The sequence below is a fragment of the Lutra lutra genome, chromosome 5, assembly GCF_902655055.1.
Source record: "Lutra lutra chromosome 5, mLutLut1.2, whole genome shotgun sequence".
Lineage (NCBI taxonomy): Eukaryota > Metazoa > Chordata > Mammalia > Carnivora > Mustelidae > Lutra > Lutra lutra.
The window spans coordinates 87,749,725-87,771,912 of NC_062282.1; the positions used below are offsets into that span (position 1 = coordinate 87,749,725).

A 22,188-nucleotide genomic window follows, 5' to 3' on the forward strand; every position below is an offset into this window, starting at 1 on the left:
ATACTACCCATGAGTCCTTTCCTTTCCAGCTAAGCTTCCACATTCCTTTGATTTGTTTTTCATATGAAGTAGTATGGTGAGAACCCCTCACTGTTGCAGTAATCATTGTCAGAGGATGCAGATGAAGAAATTGGGGATTCATCTTAGAAAAGAGAAAGTTCTATTGAAAACATCTTATAGAAGGGGTAAATTTCTACCCAATTAATATAAAGAATCTTTGAGTAGTTTAAATCCATCTGAAGTTTGAATGTGCTTTCTGGAGCTCCTTGTGTTGATGGAGAGTCCAGATCTTTTGAGAATACCATAAAGCAGAAACAACTTTTTTGAAAAGAAGCCAAAAAAGCCAATCCTTTATGACATATAAACTAAGGACAATCAGTTATCTAAGGCTGTTTTTTCTCACTGTCCCCTTTCCATCAAATTCTTGAGTATGTTATCTGTGTATAGGACAGAGGTAAAGAGGGAAGAGATGTATGGAATAAGACATATGACTTACAGTCCTTAAATTCAGTTATGCTACCCTACATCTCACAGTTTACAGATTTCATGTTACCCTTAAGAAGTTTATAGCCGGGGCGCGTGGGTGGCTCAGTGGGTTAAGCCTCTGCCTTTGGCTCAGGTCATGATCTCAGGGTCCTGGGATCGAGCCCTGCATCGAGCCCCACATCGGGCTCTATGCTCAGCAGGGAGCCTGCTTCCCCCTCTCTCTCTGCCTGCCTCTCTGCCTACTTGTGATCTCTCTCTCTCTGTCAAATAAATAAATAAAAATCTTAAAAAAAAAAAAAAGTTTATAGTCTACTTGGAGACTCTGCTTTTGTTTGTTTTTACTATGTTTATGTAGTTTAAATCAGGTCCTTCTTAAAATGTGAGGTATAAATATCTCCAATTATGAAAATGGAACTTAAAAATAAAGGCATGAAATATCACAGAACAGTATGTGACTGTATGCCAAATGTGTAGAGTGGGCAGAGAACAGTAACAACTTAGAAGAAAAATGTCAGGCTGACAAAGTTAAGTGCACATCTGTAAAAGGTAGGATTTTAACCGACCCTTAAAAGATGGGAGTTTTGGGATGCCCGGGTGGCTCAGTTGTTACACATCTGCCTTCGGCTTGGGTCATGATCCCAGGGTCCCGGGATCGAGTCCCACATTGGGCTCCCTGCTCAGAGGGGAGTCTGCTTCTACCTCTCCCACTCTCCCTGCTTGTGTTCCGTCTCTGGCTGTGTCTCCTCTGTCTATTAAATAAAATAAAATCCTTAAAAAAAAAAAAAGATGGGAGTTTTTACCAGGTGAAGGTATGCTGCCTGGTGTGCTACAGGCTGGAGACGTGATTAGCAGGGAGAGTGGGAGTGAAAGCCCAGGAAGATGACAGGTTAGTCATGTTTGGTAGGCACATCAGCAGGCTAGTAGAATAAAACAGTAGTGGGAGAAAGGCAGGGAAGATTGGCTAAGGTTACAGGGTTTGGCCTTCTGGTCAGAGCTAGATTAGGTCTGTTGAGAAACAACAGGTCTTGCAAGCCTTTCTACTTGAGACATTGCTTTTTAAATGTGTAGTTTCCTTTGATGATTTTGAAATACATGTCTAAACTACTGTAATAAAACACTGTATTAAAAAAGGCAAAATGGTTTTATATTAATCAAACTATTTGGGCATTTAAATTATGCCCATTATTGTTTTCAAGATCCTGCATTTTCTCAATAGAAATGAAAAAGAAAACATCTCCTTGAATCTAGTTGAATAAATTAACTGTAGAAGGTAAAAGTGCTTATTTTTCACGTTTGTTTACTAACCTATGATTATTGATTTTGAGTGTTAAGTGATTTAGGGGACATAATAACAGATAATACTAAATTCTAAAATTATGTGTAACATTTTAACTAGTGATAAAGCCTAAATGAATGAAATCTGTGGGTAAAAATAGTCTTAACATTTATTGTTTGAAGTAATACTAAATAAAAGTTGATAAATTGTTATATTTGTATAACATTGTGTAATGAAAACTTGAGTTCATTTTTTGGTCTGTTGTGTTTAAATTTACTTAGTGTTTTATATTGTTAAGTAATCAGAATATTGGAATTTTAATTTAGGTGGTAAAACCAATCCCTATTAAAGGAGATGGTTCTGAAATTCATAACTTGGCAACTGAGTCACAAGGAGAGGGCCAGGCGAGCACCACGTCACCCGCTCCCAAAGGCCGACGTAGTCCTTCTCCTGGCAGCTCCCCATCTGGTCGCTCAGTGAAGTCGGAATCTCCAGGAGTTCGGAGAAAAAGAGTTTCCCCAGTGCCTGTAAGTTAATGTTTCAACAAGTATATTAAGTTTCTGTAATTTTTTTGATACATTTATAACACAGAAAAGATTGGCTAGCCATCTGTTACAGCAACATTTCTCCAAGTGTAGTCCACAGACTCTTGGTTGGGGGAAGAGCGCAGGTCCTGAGACCTTTTCTGTGGATCCATTAGATCAAAACAAATTTTTTAATAAAACTAAGATCTCACTTGCCTCTTTAGCTGCATAAACATTTACAGTGGTGGGTAAAGCTGATGCATTCACCTAAATTAGGGCTATGACAACAGGAATCGGGGTATTTTTGGCGGACATTTTCCTTAAGTTAAGTGAAGGAAGGAACTTCAAGAAAGAAAATTGAAGTGTTTTTTCACCAGGAGTTTAGAATTTTGGGAAACTATATCCACCACTATAAACTTGACAGTTTCCCAGTACTTGAATTTTCTAACAAGATTGGTGATGTTTCCAAATGTGACCTTTTTTTTTTAATGTATTGCACAGCGAAATGCGTAAACATTTAGGAAATCTGCGTAACTTGGTAAACCAGTATTTTCTTAATGACCAATGCATGATGAAACAAAATCATCCTTAGGTAAATGATCCATTCAAATTGTGAAAGACCATCTGGATTTTCATGTGTAACAGTAGGAAAAGTTTGTTGATGTGGTTTCAGATTTCATATCACAGTCTTGGGACTAGTATCAAAGAAGAGTGTTCATAATTATTGGAAGAGTCTTTTAAAATACCTTTTCCAGCTGCATATATTAGTGAAGCCACATTTTCTTCATGTACTTTAACTAAAACGTCATTATCACAGCAGACTCAATGCAGAAGTATGGATGAGAATCCAGCTGTCTTCTATATTAAATCAGACATTAGAGAGATTTGCAAAATGTAGGTGCTAACTTTCTGAGAGAGAGAGGAAGACTTCTAGTGGCAGAAATGCAAGTTAAAATTTACTTTCTGAACTTGAAGAGCAAAGAGCAAATGAGTGGGTGGTAGAATGACTAAGATCATGACCACGGGGGGGAATCTGGTTTTCCTCTGATCAGCATATAAATCCTTCCAAAAGTAAATTTTAAGTAAATTTTTTTTACATTAAAGTCCAAACTACCTAACAGTATTTATTGGCTCTATGTTGACACATCTTTAAATGAGCCATTATTTTTATTTATTTATTTATTTTTTAAAAGATTTTATTTATTTACTTGACAGAGATCACAAGTAGGCAGAGAGGCAGGCAGAGAGAGAGGAGAAAGCAGGCTCCCTGCTGAGCAGAGAGCCCGATGCGGGGCTCGATCCTAGGACCCTGAGATCATGACCTGAGCTGAAGGCAGAGGCTTTAACCCACTGAACCACCCAAGCACCCCCAAGCCATTATTTTTAAACTTAAAACAAGAACAGTCTTGTTTTTGCTCATGTAAATTAGGCAGGGCTCAGCAAGAATGACTTATGTCTGTTCCTCATGGTATCTGCTGAAGCTGGAATATCCAAGATGCTTCCTCACTCGTATGTCTGGTGCTTCAGCTGGGATACCAGAACAGTTGGAGGCTGTTGGCATCTCTTCCTCATAGCATGGAAGTTAGGTTGCAACACCAAGTTTTGCAAACTAGGAGAGAGCATGGAACAGATTCTCTGTCCTCAGAGGAAACCCTGCTGACACACCTGTTCTTGGACTTCTAGCCTCTGGAACTATGAGACAAAAAAAAAGTGTATCAAGAGGGCAAGTCCAGTGTGGAAGCTTTTATCAAACTGCCTTGTTTCCTAATGCCTTATTGCCCAAAGGTAGTTACATGCTAGTTGCATATCCAGAATCAGTGTGGTGGGGGACTACACAAGGGTGTAAATACAGGGAGGTATGGTTTATAGGGGACATCAAAGTATAAAAGTCTACCACAAGTATATACAGAATTGCATTTCTTCTTCACTCCCCCACTTTAGGATATTATGTTAGTCAAAATTACCTCTTGTTCTTTTTAACACCAAGTTTAGCATTTCACTATCTGGATAGATCATACTTTATTTAATAACTGCATACTAATTAATGGACATGTATATTCCTTGTTTTCATTACAAAAAAAAAAAACAGTCCTGCAAACATACTTTTTATGCATATAGCATTTTACACATCTGTGAGCATATCCATAGTCTGAATACTTAGGTCATATAGCATATACATGTGTACTTGTTTTTTCTTTTACTTTTTAATAACTGCCTACTAAAAAAGTAATGGCTGGATTGAGATATAATTCCTATACTGTACAATTCACCTGTTTAAATTGTACTATTCATTGGGTTTTGGTCTATTCAGAGTTGTAGCCATCACTATAGTCAACTTTAAAACATTTCCATCACCCCAAAAAGAAACTGCAGACCAATTAGCAGTCTCTGCCCAGCCCTTGGCAACTATTAATCTGCTTTCTTAGTCTATATATAATTCGCCTGTTCTAGTTATTTCATAAACAGTAAATGGAATCATTCAGTATATGTGGTTTTTTTTTTTATTGGTTTCTGTCACCTATCATCATGTTTTTGAGGTTCATCCATAGTATAACTTGTACCAGTACCCCATTTTGGGTTTTTTTTTGGTTTTTGTTTTCCCCCCCACAAAATATGTTTGTTTATCAATGTGTGGGTTGATTTTTGCCACATACATACATATTTTAACATAAAAATATTAGCTATACCATATTCATGGGGGTTTTTTGTTTGTTTGTTTAACATTCAAAACTTAATTTCCAATTGACCCAATTCTCTGTAATTCTGTTTGAAGGTATTTCATTTTTAACTATAGAATAATAGTCTTTTGTATGGATAAACACATTATCCATTTGTTAGTTGCTGGACTTCTGGGTTGTTTCCACTCTTTGGTTATTATGAATAATGCTGTTTGGAACACTTGTATACAGATCTCTTTGTATCTTTTCACCTCTCTTGGGTTTATACCTGAAGGTGGAATTGCTGGCTTATGTTTTCCAAAGCAGCTGTACCATTTTATTTTCCCACCAGCACTGTATGAGGGTTCTAATCCCTCATGTTCTCACTAACATTTATTATCTTTAGCAATTAAACGAGGCATCAAAAAGGACTAGAATTCCCCCTGGGCATTGATGTAGAAAGTCCAAGTTCTAGGGGAATCAGTGGAGTGGAATGAGTGATATATATCACCTTCACCACAGGAGATTTTGTCTGCCTTCAGTGAAATGTCTTAATCTGGGGAAAGTCACTTACTAGTTCTCTACAGAATATATGGGAGGAATTCCATGGTAGTTATAAATTACCAGTTGCAAAGAACATTTAGCAACATGTTAAGTGGAAGCCAGGAAATTGGATGTTTAATTTTTATCACTAGAAACAATTCATTTTGCTTGCTTATGGATGAATTTTTATGCTTTTAATCTTGGTTTACCTGATACTTTTCAAAGAACTCAAATATTTACATTTTGTAAAATTACCACATAGTTGTCTCACTTGGCCAAATATTTGTCATTAGTTATAAGGATGACTGAGATTTTACAAGTTTACTGGTGATGCATAGGTCAGATAAGCATTTGCAAAACACATTTTGTCCCGTTATATTTTGGAGCATTTTTTCAGAATATAAAATGCCACGTGGCCATATCTGGTATGACCCTTTTGGAGGTCATTGATTCTTATCAAGAAGTAAGTAATATAACTAACACAAAAACAACGTTGTGAAGTTTCAGAGTGGGCGAATCACACCACCTCGAAGAGCCCCTTCACCAGATGGCTTCTCACCATATAGCCCTGAGGAGACAAACCGCCGTGTAAACAAAGTTATGCGGGCCAGGCTGTACTTACTGCAACAAATAGGACCCAACTCTTTCCTGATTGGAGGAGACAGCCCAGACAACAAATACCGGGTGTTTATCGGGCCTCAGGTAGGATTTTTCACCATTTTATATTTTATTAGTATCTGGTATTAACTCAAATGTATGTACTATAACAGTTTAAATTTAGATGAGTTAATTCTCTTTAGTTAACTAAAGTGAATTTAAAATATATTTTGGGCTAATAAACATTTTTATTTGATGTATTTGTGAAGGTCTCTAGTATGACTTAATATACTTTAGACCACAAATCTGATCTAATAAATTCACCAAAAATAAGAGATTAAGTCATAGTGTAGACTTTTCTTACATATTCTTATATACTTTACTATGTAAGAATAATGAAGCAAATTAACAGAAACATTGTTGAACTTGGAAATTAAAAAAAAGTGATCATCTTAGGAATTCTAATGGAACCACAAATTTATTACCGATAAATTCTCTTGTAACTCTTTAGAACTGCAGCTGTGGCCGTGGAACTTTTTGTATTCATCTGTTGTTTGTTATGCTCCGGGTGTTTCAACTAGAACCTTCAGACCCAATGTTATGGAGAAAAACTTTAAAGAATTTTGAGGTAATTTTTAATAAATGCTTTAGAGTAAAACTGCTAACAATTTTTTATGGCCTATTCCTGACAATTTCCCATGAGCTATAAATTTAAAGAGACGTTTTGAAGGTGTGAAGACATTTAAGAATTATTTGAGACTTATCTCTTATAATTCATTGACTAGTTTTTTCTTCCAGATTGAAAAGAAAGTAAACACTGACATGTTATAATAAATATTGTCTTTAGTAAGCTATATATGTTCTTATTTTTGAAGTTCTTAAGATTGGCTTTGTGAAAAATTTATGAAATAAAAGACAATGGAACCTCTAGAACTTTTTATATGTATGTTATAGTGCGAATATCATTGTTACTGTCTTTTTTCAATGTTAGGTTGAAAGTTTGTTCCAGAAATATCACAGTAGGCGTAGCTCAAGGATCAAAGCTCCATCTCGTAACACCATCCAGAAGTTTGTTTCACGCATGTCAAATTCTCATACATTGTCATCATCTAGTACTTCTACATCTAGTTCAGAAAACAGGTTAGTACAATTTAAGGAATTAAAAGCATTAATCCAGTGTTACTTTTTAATTATAGGGGTAATTTTTTGTATTTACTTGTTAAGTTGCTCTAAAATAATTACTGAATCTTGGCTTTGAAGTTAAAATCAAGGGTAAACAATATTTAAAGGTCATCTGAGTATTTGTGTGTATACATACATATATACATACATATATATATATATGGACTTTTCATCCTGAAAAACTACGCTGTTGAAAAATGGCACCATAAAAATCAGAATATAATAGGCACTTCATAAGAAAAATCAGGTGGCAAGTATAAAATATAAGTGGCTACTGTTTATCAATCATTACTTTTTGCCAAGCACCTAATATGGTTTCTCATTCTGTTCTTATACAAACCTCATTACATGGTTTTACCACTCTTTGGCAGTCAGTAAAGTTGAGCTACTGTGTAAAAAATATGTCTTTAGTTCTTCTATAAACAAATTATATACAAGCCAAAGTGGTTTTCCAAAATCAGTTTCCCATGTAGTACCTTAAATTGTATGACATCACTACTTCTTTCATAGATACTTTCACAGAATCCTCATTACAGGCTGTTTTATGTGTGAGAACACAAGGATGCTCTTCTAAACAGATTAATCATTTGTAATTAAGTGATACAGTAGCTGTTAATCACAGGTATTTAAAATCTACAGTGCTTCTCAAACTCTTCCATTGCCTAGCTGCTAATAAGAATGAACACGTAATGCTGAGAATCTGAAATAAGCCCAAAATGACAGGTGTGAAAAAATTTTCAATTCTCATCTGAATTTTCTTTCTTTTCTAAGTTCTTTATTGGGTTCCTTCATTGGTTCCTTCACTGGTAAAAATGAGTTTTTAAAATTACTCCATAGGGGCACCTGGGTGGCTCAGTGGGTTAAAGCCTCTGCCTTCGGCTCAGGTCATGATCCCAGAGTCCTGGGATCGAGCCCCGCATCGGGCTCTCTGCTCCACGGGGAGCCTGCTTCCTCCTCTCTCTGCCTGCCTCTCTGCCTACTTGTGATCTCTGTCTGTCAAATAAATAAATAAAATCTTAAAAAAATAAATAAATAAATAAATAAATAAAATAAAATTACTCCATAAAAGGAATGCTGCTTCTCTTAAAAGGGCATCGCCTATATGTTCCCGAGGCACCTGTTTGAGAAGCAGTAGTCTTAGTGATTAAGTCCCATCTTCATATCAGCAATTTTTTTAAGTATTATTACTACTTCAAAATTGATGAAGAATGGAAAGTAATGAGGTCAGGGATTTGTAAAGAAAAGAATGGATAGATGTATGGGAAAAGTAAATGTTTAAATTTTCTTATTTTTTATTAAATGAATTGATTTTAGAATTGCAGAGTTTTACAAGTTTTGGGGGGAATTAGAGATTTCTAGTTTACGTGGTTTAGTGATAACTGAAACCAAAAGAGGTCATGCAGCTCAGCCGAGCAAAGGAAGAACCAGAACCTCAGTATCTTGACTTCTAGTTCAGGGCTCTTTCTCTTACTCCTTATCTCTTGTAAATAGATGAAAAAGTGAGCTTTATTTCTTGAGCTTCATGACCCAAACTTATTCTGGAACCCTCCTCCTTTTGATTCACATTGCTATAGCTTTTTGCTTTGGAAAAGAAAAAAAAAAAATGTTTAAAACCAGGTAGCCAAAGTTAAAATAGAAAGTTTCTCTCTAAAATAAATGAAGGTAAATTCCAAATATGGACTGGCCATAATATGGAGGTTTTATTTATTCACTTGGATTAATATATATATGGGGGGAACCACTGAAGCTGTCATCTTGATATACTGACATTATACTGTATAGGTAGGTAGGTTAATGTTTCATGTAACCACAAATTTTTATATGTAAAGACTAGAATAAAAAAAAAAACAGGAAATCTGTCTGGAGACCTGATTGCATTGTATTAATTTTAAATTACATAAGAAACAACAAAAGCCAGAATTAGGACAAAGTGAACCTAAGGTCTTAGTACATAAATGGGCAAAGGGCGTGAAGAGAACATTCACAAAAAAATTTCAAGAAGCTAACAAACATACTAAGGAAATGGTTATTTAAAAAAAGATTTATTTATGTATTTGTATAGATATTTAGATTTTTTTTTTTTAAGATTTTATTTATTTATTTGAGAGAGAGACAGTGAGAGAGAGCATGAGCGAGGAGAAGGTCAGAGGGAGAAGCAGACTCCCCATGGAGCCGGGAGCCCGATGGGGGACTCGATCCCGGGACTCCGGGATCATGACCTGAGCCGAAGGCAGTCGTCCAACCAACTGAGCCACCCAGGCGTCCCGATATTTAGATATTTATATAGATTTATTTAGATAATTTTTCAGACAGTTCAGTTCTTGTATAAGGATTTGCTTCACCGTATGTCAAGTTCTGTAGCCCTCTGGGAAAAAATGTGTTTTTTTAAAAAACGTTTATATTTGTTGATGTAGTAAATGTACTTTTTTGACAAAAAATTTTAATCTGAGAAATGCACAAGATTTATATATATAACCCTGTCACAGTATCATGGAAAAACTTGAGAGCAGCTTAAATATCCAGCCAGGGAATGGTTAAAGTATACCCATATTAGGAATAGTTCATGCAGCAGCTATTAAAATTATGCTTCTGGGGTGCCTGGGTGGCTCTGCTGGCTAGGCATCCAACTCTTGATTTCAGCACAGATCATGATCTCAGGATTGTGAGACTGAGCCTGGTCTCCGGCTCTGAGTTTATCAGGGAGTCTGCTTCAGATTCTTTCCAGTTTTTTGCCCCTTTCCCCTGTTGTCGCTTGCTGTCTTGTGCTCTCTCTCAAATAAATAAATAAATCTTTTAAAAAAATTATGGGGACACCTGGGTGGCTCAGTCGGTTAAACGTCTGCCTTCCACTCAGGAGATCATGATCCCGGGGTCCTGGGATCGAGTCCCACATCGGACTTCTGTCTGTTGGGAGCCTTTTTCTCCCTCTGTCTGCTGCACCTCCTGCTTGCTTGCTCGCTCTCTCTCTTCTCTCTCTAAGTATTTTTAAAAAAAAATTTTTTTTTTAAATTATGTGGTCTGAAGAATACTGAATGGCATGAAACCAAATTCAGGTTATATAATACTGAATGTTATGCCTGAATCTAATTTTTATACATTAAAGGTATTGTGGGTGTATACATAATGAGTAAGAATTTTAATGGTTATTAACAGGTGGCATTATTATGGGTGACTTTAAATACTTCGGGCTTTGGGGCGCCTGGGTGGCTCAGTGGGTTAAGCCGCTGCCTTCGGCTCAGGTCATGATCCCAGGTCCTGGGTTCGAGCCCCACATCGGGCTCTCTGCTCCGCAGGGAGCCTGCTTCCTCCTCTCTCTCTGCCTGCCTCTCTGCTTACTTGTGATTTCTCTCTGTCAAATAAATAAATAAAATCTTTAAAAAAAAAAATAAATAAATAAATAAATAAATACTTCGGGCTTTAAGGTTCATCACCTTGTAGCTGAAATAGCCATACAGGATAAATGAATAAATGGGTATGGCTGTGTTCTGGTAAAACTTTATTTACAAAGTTGGTACAGGCTAATGTGATCCCCTTGTAGTATGCTAATACCTGCTCTCTATTCAAGTGACTTTACTTCTGAGAAAACTATGGTAAAAAGAAAATGTATAATGTAGAAGTGGGCACAAAAATATTTCTGCTGGTTTCTTAAAAGGTGAAAATAGAGAAACAATTCATACCCAGCAATAAAAGGATGCTGAAGTCAGAAAAGCATTTGAGGGGTGCCTGAGTGGCTTAGTTGTTAAGTGTCTGCCTTTAGCTCAGGTCACAATCCCAGGGTCCTGGGATTGAGCCCCATATCTGGCTCCCTGCTCCACGGGAAGCCTGCTTCTCCCTCTCCCAGGGATCTGGAATCCAGCCCCACATCGCATCGGTCTCCCTGCTCAGTAGGAGGCCTGCTTCTCCCTCTCCCACTCCTGCTTGTGTTCCCTCTCTTGCTGTCTCTTTCTCTGTCAAATAAATAAATAAATAAAGTCTTTAAAAAAAAAAAACTTTGAAAAAAAAAGTATTTGAGTGATAAGTTATACTTGCAATTGGACTAAATTGTGGAATTTTATTTTCTTCTTCTAAGTCATTTGAATAAACTATTTTTGGTGTAATTTGAAAGTTACTTGACCTGGGATTATCTCTGCCATTCATGTGTTTATTATAGATTGTTGTACAAGTAATTTCTGCCATGTATCTGTTCATTTTTATCATTACCACATACATACATATATTACCACATACCACATACATTGACAGCACTTCCCCATTCCACATAGCTCCATAATTATGAAAAGAGATAAAGAGAAGGGGCAAATGATCAGGAGGAAAAGAGACTAGTATGTGTGCCTTCACCTCAGGAATCATGCATCATGACTTTGTTGCACCTGTTTGTTCAGCTTTTACGAAAGTTTTTTAAGCAAACTGTTACTTTGCTGTCTGTCATCCAGACTGTTTTTCAGGAACTATAGCTTAAGGTTGTAGAAATGTAGTATCAGGCCCAGAGAAAAGCCTAAGCTTAGTAGAGACTCGAATTTGTTGGAGTAGGCAGAATATGAACTATTCTCCTCAAATTAAAGCATAGCACAAACTGATTTTAATGGTCTTTGGCAGCTTATTTAACATCTCAGAACCTAGTCTGTGTACTGTAATGGAAATAATATTATTGATTTTTAAAAGCCACTCGTGACCTCATGAAGGTTCAACAAAAATTTATAAAATACAAAACAAAACCCCTCTCTCCAGTCTGAGCTACATACAAAATAACTAATGTTAACAGTTTAATACAACTTTTAAAAACTGAAATAAAACTCTCCCCTGCATTATTTTTTTATATACATACACACACTCCTTAGTACTTCTCTCATCTTTGTTTTTTAAACAAATATAAATTTCATGCTTTAAATTTTGATCTGAAACTTTTTTTTTTAATTTTAGACACCAGGATGATTTTCCTGAGTCAGTACAAAAATACACACTACTTTCTTTTTATGGCTGTAGAAGATAATGTAAATAGGACACAATTTATTTTGCCGTTGCCGTAATTAATGGACATTTAGTACACCCAACTTTTTTCCTATTAAATGCAATACATTTGTTTTTCTATATATTCCAAATAACTCTGTAGGACAGCATCCTAGAAAATAGTTTTTTTAGGTCATGCATATGTACATTAAGTAGTTTAAGAAATATTAGCACATTCCCTTTCAAAAATTTCAGTTTTTACTCCCACCAGTAGTATATATGAGAACTTGTTTTCCTATGCCAAAATGAAGGCCAGATGTTACCAACTTATAGAATTTGTGTCAACCAGATTATTAAAAAAAAGGATACAGTTTCATTAATATGCATTTGTAATTCAATTTTCATACTTAATTGGCTAGTGGTGTTTTTCATTTCAATTGCTTTTTTATCTTTGCCCATTTTACTATTGAATTACTAGTATTTTTCTTACTGATTTTTAAAAGCACTTTGTGTAGTAAGAGTGTTCGAATATATACGGTATACTTCAAATATACACAATAAAGTTGCAATTTTGCCATCTATTGAAATTGTTCTATACAAATTAGAATTCTGTCATGCTTTTTTCCCCCACCATATAGTATATTGTGGATGTTTTTGTCATTATTTATGAATGTCTTCGATCCTTTTTAAAAGCTTCACAGTGTGTGGTGTACTATTTTTGTTAACCTTTTGATGTTCATTTGGTTGATTTTTTCCTTTATGCTAAATAATACTGCAGTGAAGATCTACAGATATAGATACAGATATTCATTATTCTATTTCCTTATGATACATTCCTGGAAGTCTAATCGAAGGGTTTTGCTTATTAACAATGTGACGTATGTTTTAGCTTAGTTTCTAGGAAAGTTGGACCAGTTTATAGACCCACAAAAAGCACCTGTGATGGGCCTTCAGACTTACATGGATAGATGAGCTCTAAGGTCCTTTTCAATAATTGAAATCTTGAATCTGTTGGCATATCACATTTCCATATAGTCAAACCTTATAGTAGTTGTTCAAAAGGTACAACTGCAGAATTTTGGGGCTACATAGGTCTCTAAGATTTTACTTCATATTTTGAATTGTATTCATAGCAAGGGAAGGTTAACGCATACCCATAATCTATAAATATTAGTGGTGTGACTCTTACTTAAAATTACTCTATAGTAATAGAAGAAATAAATATTTCTCAAATAGTTCTATAGATGTTCCTAACAAGAATTTCTAATGAGTTTTTTTCATATCGTAAAGAATCCAAAATTGTTTTTAGCTGTGGTGTTAATTCTGCATTATATTCTTTGGCATTTAATGCTTTCCTTTCTCCTTCCTCACAGTATAAAAGATGAGGAGGAACAGATGTGTCCTATTTGCTTGTTGGGCATGCTTGATGAAGAGAGTCTTACCGTGTGTGAAGATGGCTGCAGGAACAAGCTGCATCATCACTGCATGTCGATCTGTATGTGGCTCTTTTTCTCCCTGTGCCTACTCAGCACAGTTACTTTAGGAGTTAACTATATTCTTTAGGATTTTAACATGACTTTTGGGGAGACTGGGGAGAGAAGAAAAGAGGTATATCTAGGTCCTTATGTAAAGTTTTCAATGAAATGGAGTTGAGGATCTCTTAGGACATGAGCTTTGTGAGCAAAGAAATGTAATATAGGGTGATACATGTAGTAATGGAAGGCATGCACAGGATTGAAAACATAATTCTTATCTGGAAAGTGTATGTGGAGGTGAGGAGGTGGAAGACCTGGGCAGGCATGACAGGGTAACATGAAAGCAAGTTTTGGAATGACTTTACGAGGTAATCAAGTGGGCAGAATGTTCTAAAAAACAGTTAGCAACATACATGTTGTAACTAAAAAAAAAAAGCATATGTGAAAGGTACGTGCATCAGAATAATTTTACCTCTTGTGTTTGCCTGCTTCAGGTAAATACATCAAAGTATTTTTTGAGGTTCCTTCCTATAAACCTGTACTAACCATTAGCAGCAATTAGTACATACAACTATTTAATGTTAAGTATTTATATTTTTTGAAGTTTTTTTCCTCTAATTTTTCAGGGGCAGAAGAATGTAGAAGAAATAGAGAACCTTTAATATGTCCCCTTTGTAGGTCTAAGTGGAGATCTCATGATTTCTACAGGTAACAGTTTTTGAATTAATGATGTAGACATGTTTAATAAAAAAATTAAAATGTTCTGGAAGTGTTACTAAATTTTTTAACAAACTTTTGTTAATTTTTCATTTAGCCATGAGCTGTCAAGCCCTGTGGATTCCCCTTCTTCCCTGCGAGCTGCACAGCAGCAAACCATACATCAGCAACCTTTGGCTGGATCCCAACGGAGGAGTCAGGAGAGTAATTTTAACCTTACGCATTATGGAACTCAGCAGATTCCCCCTGCTTACAAAGATTTAGCTGAGCCATGGATTCAGGTAAATAGTTTTTATTCTTCATTTCTCAAATAAACCTTTTTTGACCAATTAATGTAGCTATCTCCCAGTTGTTCTAATTTAAGAAAGTATTTTTGCTTGCCTCCATCATGACTGATAATTTGACTGAAAAATTTTACCTCTGGTATTAACACTCATCTGCTTATTAAAGAGTTTAAACTTCAAACATTATTGGAGTCTCACCTCCCATCTGTAGAAAAATCTCAGAACCATCAGACATGGATGATAGAGGCTGGACTCCTTCAGTGCTAACTTGTTCAAATGTTTAATCCCATTTCTATGAAGAATTTTCTGTAATTTTTCTTTTTATGACCATTTAAACTCAGTTTCTCTTTTTTGTATCCTCATGGCATATAGTACGTGCTTAATAATTGCTGAGAGGATGAATAAGAAAAAAAACATACAGCTTTTGCCTTATATTAGCCATTTTTATTTGAAAGGGCAGTTTCCATTTTTACTTTCTCTTCTGATGAAATCTTTTTTCTTACTCAGTAAATTGGAATTTCTGTTAGTTGGTTGGTTGGATTCTAGTGATTTTCTTTGTTGTCTGCTTAGTCTATTATTTTTTATAAATGTAGAATCTCAAACTAAACAATGTCTCCAGTAGACAGTAGTGAAGTAAAATGTTTTCAATAAACTGTTAAATTCTTTTTGATACTATTAAATTTGTAAACAGACACACCAACTCATTCAGTTTCCATGTCATTAGGATTTCCTTTTACTTTTTAATGACCATTGTAGTCCTGCAGCTTTTGAATTCTTTTCTTAGTATGTAAGTAATCATGAATCTAATAAAATTTGGAAACTTAAAAAACATATCCTTATTTATCCGTTCATTAATGGTATTGAACATAGACCCTTACCCTGCCCCTTCATGAGTCCTCAAGAGAATTCTCAAAGTTGGTACTCAGGAGCTAGGGATGCCATTCTTTCGTGGTTTTTTTGTTGTCGTTTTTGTTTGTTTATTTTGCAGTATCTGTGTTTTGCTTTGTTTTTTAATTTAATTTTATTTTTTCAGTGTTCCAGGATTCACTGTTTATGGATGCCATTCTTTCAGGGGAGTGGTGTAGTCAGTTTTGTTTAAGCTTTAGGCTGGACTATGCTATCTACTAGTTTTTTATTAAGAATATGACATAAGACAGAATTAAGACTTAGGTCATGGTATGCTATTTAACACTGCATGCCAGGCATAAGTTAACTATTCTAGGTGATTTATTCTCCTTTACTGTCACCTTGTAATGGAACACATTTAAATAAATCACTTATTTGCCCTAAAAATTCAGAAATTTTCATCTCTAAAATTCAGAAATTTTTCATAAGATAAGTTATCTTGGGTCTTAAGTGTACTTTTAACTAATTGGCCCATAATGTCAAGACCATGTACCCTTTCTTTGCAGGCATGGTGATTTGCTGATTTGAACACAAGTTTTTTTCTTGAGATTTTTCCACTCCTTAGTTGTAGTTCCATCTATTTTGTTGAGGGTTTTTTCCTTAACCTTTTTCTGCAAGACAAAAATCACATTTAAAGTTTTTGACTTAACCACTGTCATCTGTAGGAGAAATACTCTGTATCTCTCTTTGGACACTCCACTGCCTTTTTTGATTTGGCTTTATCTTGCTTCAGTTTTTTTTCTCTGTAACTAACTTTAATACAAAGTTGGGGTTCTAAACAGATTTTTTTTTTTGTCCTAAGTATAATAGTACAAAAATATATACATATCCATCTAATTACTTAATGAAGTTCACTCTTAATTTTGTTTACACCAATGAATGTTAAGGAGTTTGGGTAATTACCAGTTAAACTTGAATATAAAATTCCTCCTTCTGATTTTTAAGTGGTTGGACATAATTTGAAACTGTAGATTGGTGAAGATTTAAGAAATGTCCACAATTTTCCTTTAGTAATCAAAAATCATGCTTATTTTCAAATACTTGAGACTTACCAGTTTTTCTTCACATTGAATTGTTTGACTACAGGTATTTGGAATGGAACTCGTTGGCTGCTTATTTTCTAGAAACTGGAATGTAAGAGAGATGGCTCTCAGGCGTCTTTCCCACGATGTTAGTGGGGCTCTGCTATTAGCAAATGGGGAGAGCACTGGAAATTCTGGGAGCAACGGTAGAAGCAGCCCAAGTGCTGGAGCCAGCGGGTCTTCCCAGACCAGTATCTCAGGAGATGTGGTAGAGGCATGCTGCAACGTTTTGTCAATGGTCTGTGCCGACCCTGTCTACAAAGTGTACGTTGCTGCTTTAGTAAGTAGCTTTATTACATAACCAAAGCATTATGGGTGGGTTTTTGTTTTGTTTAGAACTTATAGATACCACTCTTAAGATCCAGTGAAACTGGGGCACCTGGGTGGCTCAGTGGGTTAAAGCCTCTGCTTTCGGCTCAGGTCATGATCCCAGGGTCCTGGGATCGAGCCCCACATCAGGCTCTCTGCTCCGCGGGGAGCCTGCTTTCTCCTCTCTCTCTCTCTGCCTGCCTCTGCCTACTTGTGATCTCTATCTGTCAAGTAAATAAATAAAATCTTAAAAAAAAAAAAAAGATCCAGTGAAACTACTTTATCTGATTTAATTTTGGAAAATCCAAATTTTTATTCCATAATCCCAAGAAATTAGTTTTCTATTTAATCTCTTCATTTGGATTTTACTCGGTTTTTTTTTTGTTTGTTTTTTTAAACTTCTTATTTATTTATTTGACAGATCACAAGTAGACAGAGAGGCAGGCAGAGAGAGGAGGAAGCAGGCTCCCTGCCGAGCAGAGAGCTCGATGCGGGGCTCGATCCCAGGACCCCGAGACCATGACCCGAGCCAAAGACAGAGGCTTTAACCCACTGAGCCACCCAGGCGCCCCTGGATTTTACTTGTTTTAACCTACTCAGGTTTTCTTATATGCTGGTTACTTTTATCCCCTAAAATAGCCATGTCTTGCTGTTCCTATCTTTAAATCTTCCTAATACCTTACACATGATCAAATTAAAAATGCTTTATGGGAGGGGAGGCCTGGGTGGCTCAGTCAATTGAGCCTCTGCCTTTGGCTCAGGTCATGATCTAAGAGTCCTGGGATCAAGTCCCACATCGGGCTCCCTATTCAGCTGGGAGTCTGCTTCTCCTTCTGCCCCCTTCCCCCTGCTCATACACTCTCTCTTTCTCAAATAAATAAAATCTTAAAAAAAAAAAAATGCTTGGGGCGCCTGGGTGGCTCAGTGGGTTAAGCCTCTGCCTTCAGCTCAGGTCATGATCCCGGGGTCCTGGGATCGAGCCCCGCATCGGGCTCTCTGCTTGGCAGGGAGCCTGCTTCCTTCTCTCTCTCTGCCTGCCTCTCTGCCTACTTGTGATCTCTGTCTGCCCAAAAAAAAAAAAAAAAAAAAAAAAAAAAAAAAAATCTAAAAATCTAAAAAAAAAATGCTTTATGGGATAGCAAGTGATCATAGTTCCTTTGATTTTTTTTTTTTTTAAATTTGACATTAGACATTAACGAGAACTGATTAATAAACATTGTTGTATGGAAATTCAGGATCCTTTTCACAGAGGAGGGTTCCATGACATAGATAACTGAGTTGTTTTTCTAGTTGAAGCTGTTAAAAGTTGTCTTTCATGAGTGGGATGGAATGAGGAGGTTGTTTAATTTGTAATTTTGGAGGCTAACTTGACTTTCTCCATTTTGAGTATATATATCTTTAGAACAGGATTTCTCAACCTCAGCACTCTTGACATTGAGCCGGATAATTATTTGTTGGGGGCAAGGGTGCTGTCTAGTGCACTGTATGATGTTTAGCACCATCCCTGGCTTCTACCCACTACATATCAGTAGCAAACCTCTCTTCTCCCTCCCATCTCCTTCATGACAGCCAAGAATGTCTCCAGGCATTGCTGAGTGTCCCTGAGGGTCAAAATTGCCCCATTTCATGACGACTGCTTTAGAATAATTCTTACCTAGTTCCTTCTTCTTTTAACTAGGCTCCAAGCTCAGGTTTTTAAAAACTCATTAATCTCTCTGCTTCCACTCTCAGTCTTCTTGTAATCCATCCTGTAAGAACTATGCCCAGTGAATCTTCTTTTTGAGAGGTAGTGATATAGCCTGATGGTTATGAACATGAATTTGGAGTTAGAACTGAGTGATTTCATAACTTACCATCCTAACTGGGGTACTTGAATAATCTGCTAGTTAAACTGGGACTAGCCTAGGCAGTCTGAACATAAGATCAAGATTATAGAGACCTTAATTGAAATTCTGGTTCTTCCGTTTGCTGGCAATGTGACTTTAGGATTCATTAAATTTCAACTTTCTCACATAAAATAATGAAAATATTACCTGTTAGGTTTGAAATGAGATTGTGTAAAACCTCTAGCCATAAAGTGTGGCACATTGTAAGAACACTGACTATATAGTAGCCATCAGTGTTCCTTAAAGACCACTTTGGTTATTCTCTGGGTTAGAAACCCTTAGAGGATTAGCAGCATTTCCAAAAGCGTATTCCATGGCAATTTAGCAGGATTATGAAAACTTCCCCTGAAGGAAGAGTTCTCTGTTCAGTTAAAATTGATGAGCAGTGAATTACACAAGTTAGGCGGGTCTGTACACTGCAAGGCTTCTAGGAACCTTCAGTAAAATAATGTACATTAGGAATTTATAAGAGCAAGAAGTAGAATGCATTATTTCCCAAACTATCTTACCATGGTCTGGTTTTTTCATGTAGAATATCCAGGGACCAGCAACTATAAAGACCAATGTTCTTGGCCCAACTTTTTACCTCCTTTTCTTACTGTTTTCCAACACAAACCTTCAGGCATACTTGACTGTTCAAAGTACTACCTTACTGTCTGGTTGTTCTTCCAGTTCAGATGGTTTCCCATCTAGTTTGTGAACTGTGGAGGGAAAGGACTCTGAGAATCAGACTATACTCTTGATTCCTCTATAATTACTTAGTGTGCCATGCACAGTGGAAGCAGAAATGGCTCCATCCCTTAAAGCTCTCCATTCTCCTTCTCCCTTCCCTTTGTCCTTCCTGTTTTCCCCTCCCTTCCCTTGCCATATACAATTCTTAGCTGAACCATTTGAGAGTTATTTGTGGGCATCACGACATGATATTTTAGCTCAGATATTTTAGCTGGTAGCTTTTAAGAAAAAAATACATTCTTCTGTATAAGCACAATGCAATCAGCAGACTCGGGAAATTTAGCATTAATAACAATATTATTATGTACTTATGAAGTCCATATTCAGATATCCTGTTGTTGCAACAGTCTCCTTTATAGCCAAGCCACAGACTTTACTCAGTTTTTACCAGTTTTTCCATTACTGTCTTTTTTGTTCCAGGATCTAGTCCAGAAACTCACATTGCATTTAGTTAACTGTACTCCCTTAATCTCTTCCCATCTGTGACATTTCCGTAGTCTTTCCTTGTCTTGGATACATCTTGACATTTTTGAAGTGTGCTGGCCACTTATTTTGAAGAATGTCCCTCATTTGGGGTTTATCTGGTATTTTCTCATGATTTGATAGAGTTTATGCATTTTCATAAGAATATGAGAGGTTGGGGTGCCTGGTTGGCTCTGTCGGTTAAGCATCTGCCTTTGGCTCAGGTCAAGATCCCCAGGGTGCTGGGATGGAGCCCCACATTGGGCTTTCTGCTCAGCGGGGAACCTGCCTCTCTCCTTCTCCCTCTGCCTGCCGCTCACCCTGCTTGTGTTCTCTGTCAAATAAATAAAATCTTAAAAAAAAAAAAAAAAAAAAAGAATATGAGAGGTGATGTGCCATTCTTAGTGCACTGTATCAAAGGATATATAATGTTGATCTGTCTTATTATTGGTGATGCTGTCTTTCATCATTTGGTTAAGGAGATGTTTATTGGGTTTCTTGCTATAAAATTACTATTAATAAATGTCTTAGGGGAGATACTTTGAGGCTGCAAATATCCTCTATTTCTCTTAAGAATTTTGCCCACTGGTTTTAGCATTTGTCAGTGGATCTTGCCTATAGCAGTGTTCTAACGGTGATTTTCTATTTCCCTTATTCCTTCTATATTAATTAATTAGAATTCTTCTATCAAGAGGAACAAACTGTCTCTTCTCCCCCCATTTATGTATTTATTCAGTTTTTAAATTTATACCAATATAAACTGATGGGTATTTATTTTATCTGTGGATTATAATCCAGTACTATCATCATTTAATTTGTTGCTTATATTATTTGAGCTTTGGCCATGAGAAGCTCTTTTTAAACTTACTTTAAAATTCATTCTTCAAAAATTGCAGAAATAGTTCAAGAGTTTCCTTATACCCCACTGTTTATTCATATATGTGTATATATATGTGTGTGTGTGTGTGTGTGTGTGTGTGTGTATGTATATATATATCATGGATTATTTATATATAAATATATCATGGATTATTTATGGATTACAATCCTTTCCTATCATAATTTATTTTATTAAATGGTCTCAGATTATGCGAGGGTCTCTGATGCTTTTCAAATGCAGTTAAACTGACCTTCAGTTTTTTCTTCCCAGAAAACGTTGAGAGCCATGCTAGTATATACTCCTTGCCATAGTTTGGCAGAAAGAATCAAACTGCAGAGACTTCTCCGGCCAGTTGTAGACACCATCCTAGTCAAGTGTGCAGATGCCAATAGGTAAGGCCCTATTGATGAACTGCTTCAAACCCTCTTATATTAAAAGCCTAGCAACAAGCCTCACACCTGGTGAGTATTTGATACATGTTTATTAAATGAGGCTTTGAATATTGTTTTATAATATGAGATTTGAAGTTAAAATTTAACACTTAAAGCTGTTGAACACTAGGGAGAAGGACTAGTGACAAGTAAAAACCAGGCTAACAAACTGCATTGATAACCATTTTACTGTGTTGTAATTGATTTTCTTTTATCTTAAAGTAATATTCTTAATCTCAAGTCCAGTTGAAAGAACAGTAGGTGTTATATACATAATCTTACTTTAGAGAGTGAGTTACACAGGATAGGAACCAATAAAATCATTGCATCTGCTTAAAAAACCAAACAGTTCCATATTTGCTGTTTTGGAATTTTACTCTATGACAGTTTATGCTAAAAAAAAAAAAAAAACCACACAGCAACAAATTCCATTTGGTTCTGCAATATCCTTAAAAACTGGCGAGCAACAAGAATAATGCTAATTGGAGAGGTAAGGATAGTTAGGTAGAGAAATGAGTCATGATCATGGTAAAAACTAAGCTCTCACTGTGCTTTTATGAGACCAGTGGTTCGCCCTCTGCTCCATTAATGAGCATAGCTAGCGCTGAAGGTCGTTGGGCATTCTCACCTCTTTACAGTCCTGCCCATCTCGTGGGAGGAAGCACTGGATCTCCCATGTGCCTCTGCCATGACCCATTTGAAGCTCGCTCAGCCCAACTTTTGTCTTCTTTCCTAAGTCACATGATGTAGTTTTAGGTTTATAGCTGGTCTCAAAAACTAGGTGCTTAGATTTGACTTCTCATTTCATGAAG

General features: G+C 36.2%; 1 protein-coding gene and 1 long non-coding RNA gene across 5 annotated transcripts in view; one reads left to right on the forward strand and one right to left on the reverse strand.

The window, feature by feature from the left end:
• MAP3K1 (mitogen-activated protein kinase kinase kinase 1) overlaps positions 1 to 22,188 on the forward strand; it is an 81,218-nt gene that overhangs the window by 46,986 nt on the left and 12,044 nt on the right. For both annotated transcript variants that reach the window (XM_047731687.1, XM_047731688.1), the window contains exons 3-11: positions 2,089 to 2,289; positions 5,988 to 6,188; positions 6,595 to 6,711; positions 7,075 to 7,223; positions 13,586 to 13,707; positions 14,314 to 14,395; positions 14,502 to 14,685; positions 16,681 to 16,956; positions 21,216 to 21,337. In XM_047731687.1, the coding sequence (XP_047587643.1) occupies positions 2,089 to 2,289; positions 5,988 to 6,188; positions 6,595 to 6,711; positions 7,075 to 7,223; positions 13,586 to 13,707; positions 14,314 to 14,395; positions 14,502 to 14,685; positions 16,681 to 16,956; positions 21,216 to 21,337 (1,454 nt within the window). The remainder of the gene's footprint in view (positions 1 to 2,088; positions 2,290 to 5,987; positions 6,189 to 6,594; positions 6,712 to 7,074; positions 7,224 to 13,585; positions 13,708 to 14,313; positions 14,396 to 14,501; positions 14,686 to 16,680; positions 16,957 to 21,215; positions 21,338 to 22,188) is intronic.
• LOC125101061 (uncharacterized) overlaps positions 1 to 22,188 on the reverse strand; it is a 78,000-nt gene that overhangs the window by 3,958 nt on the left and 51,854 nt on the right. Inside the window, exons 3-4 of one of the 3 annotated variants that reach the window (XR_007127747.1) lie at positions 18,640 to 18,784; positions 14,992 to 16,205 (exon numbers count right to left, since the gene is read on the reverse strand). The exons of 1 other annotated variant lie outside the window; for it this stretch is intronic. This is a non-coding gene — a long non-coding RNA (uncharacterized LOC125101061). Of the gene's footprint in view, positions 1 to 14,991; positions 16,206 to 18,639; positions 18,785 to 22,188 lie in introns of those variants that run through there. One more of the 3 variants, XR_007127750.1, reaches the window with a different exon arrangement.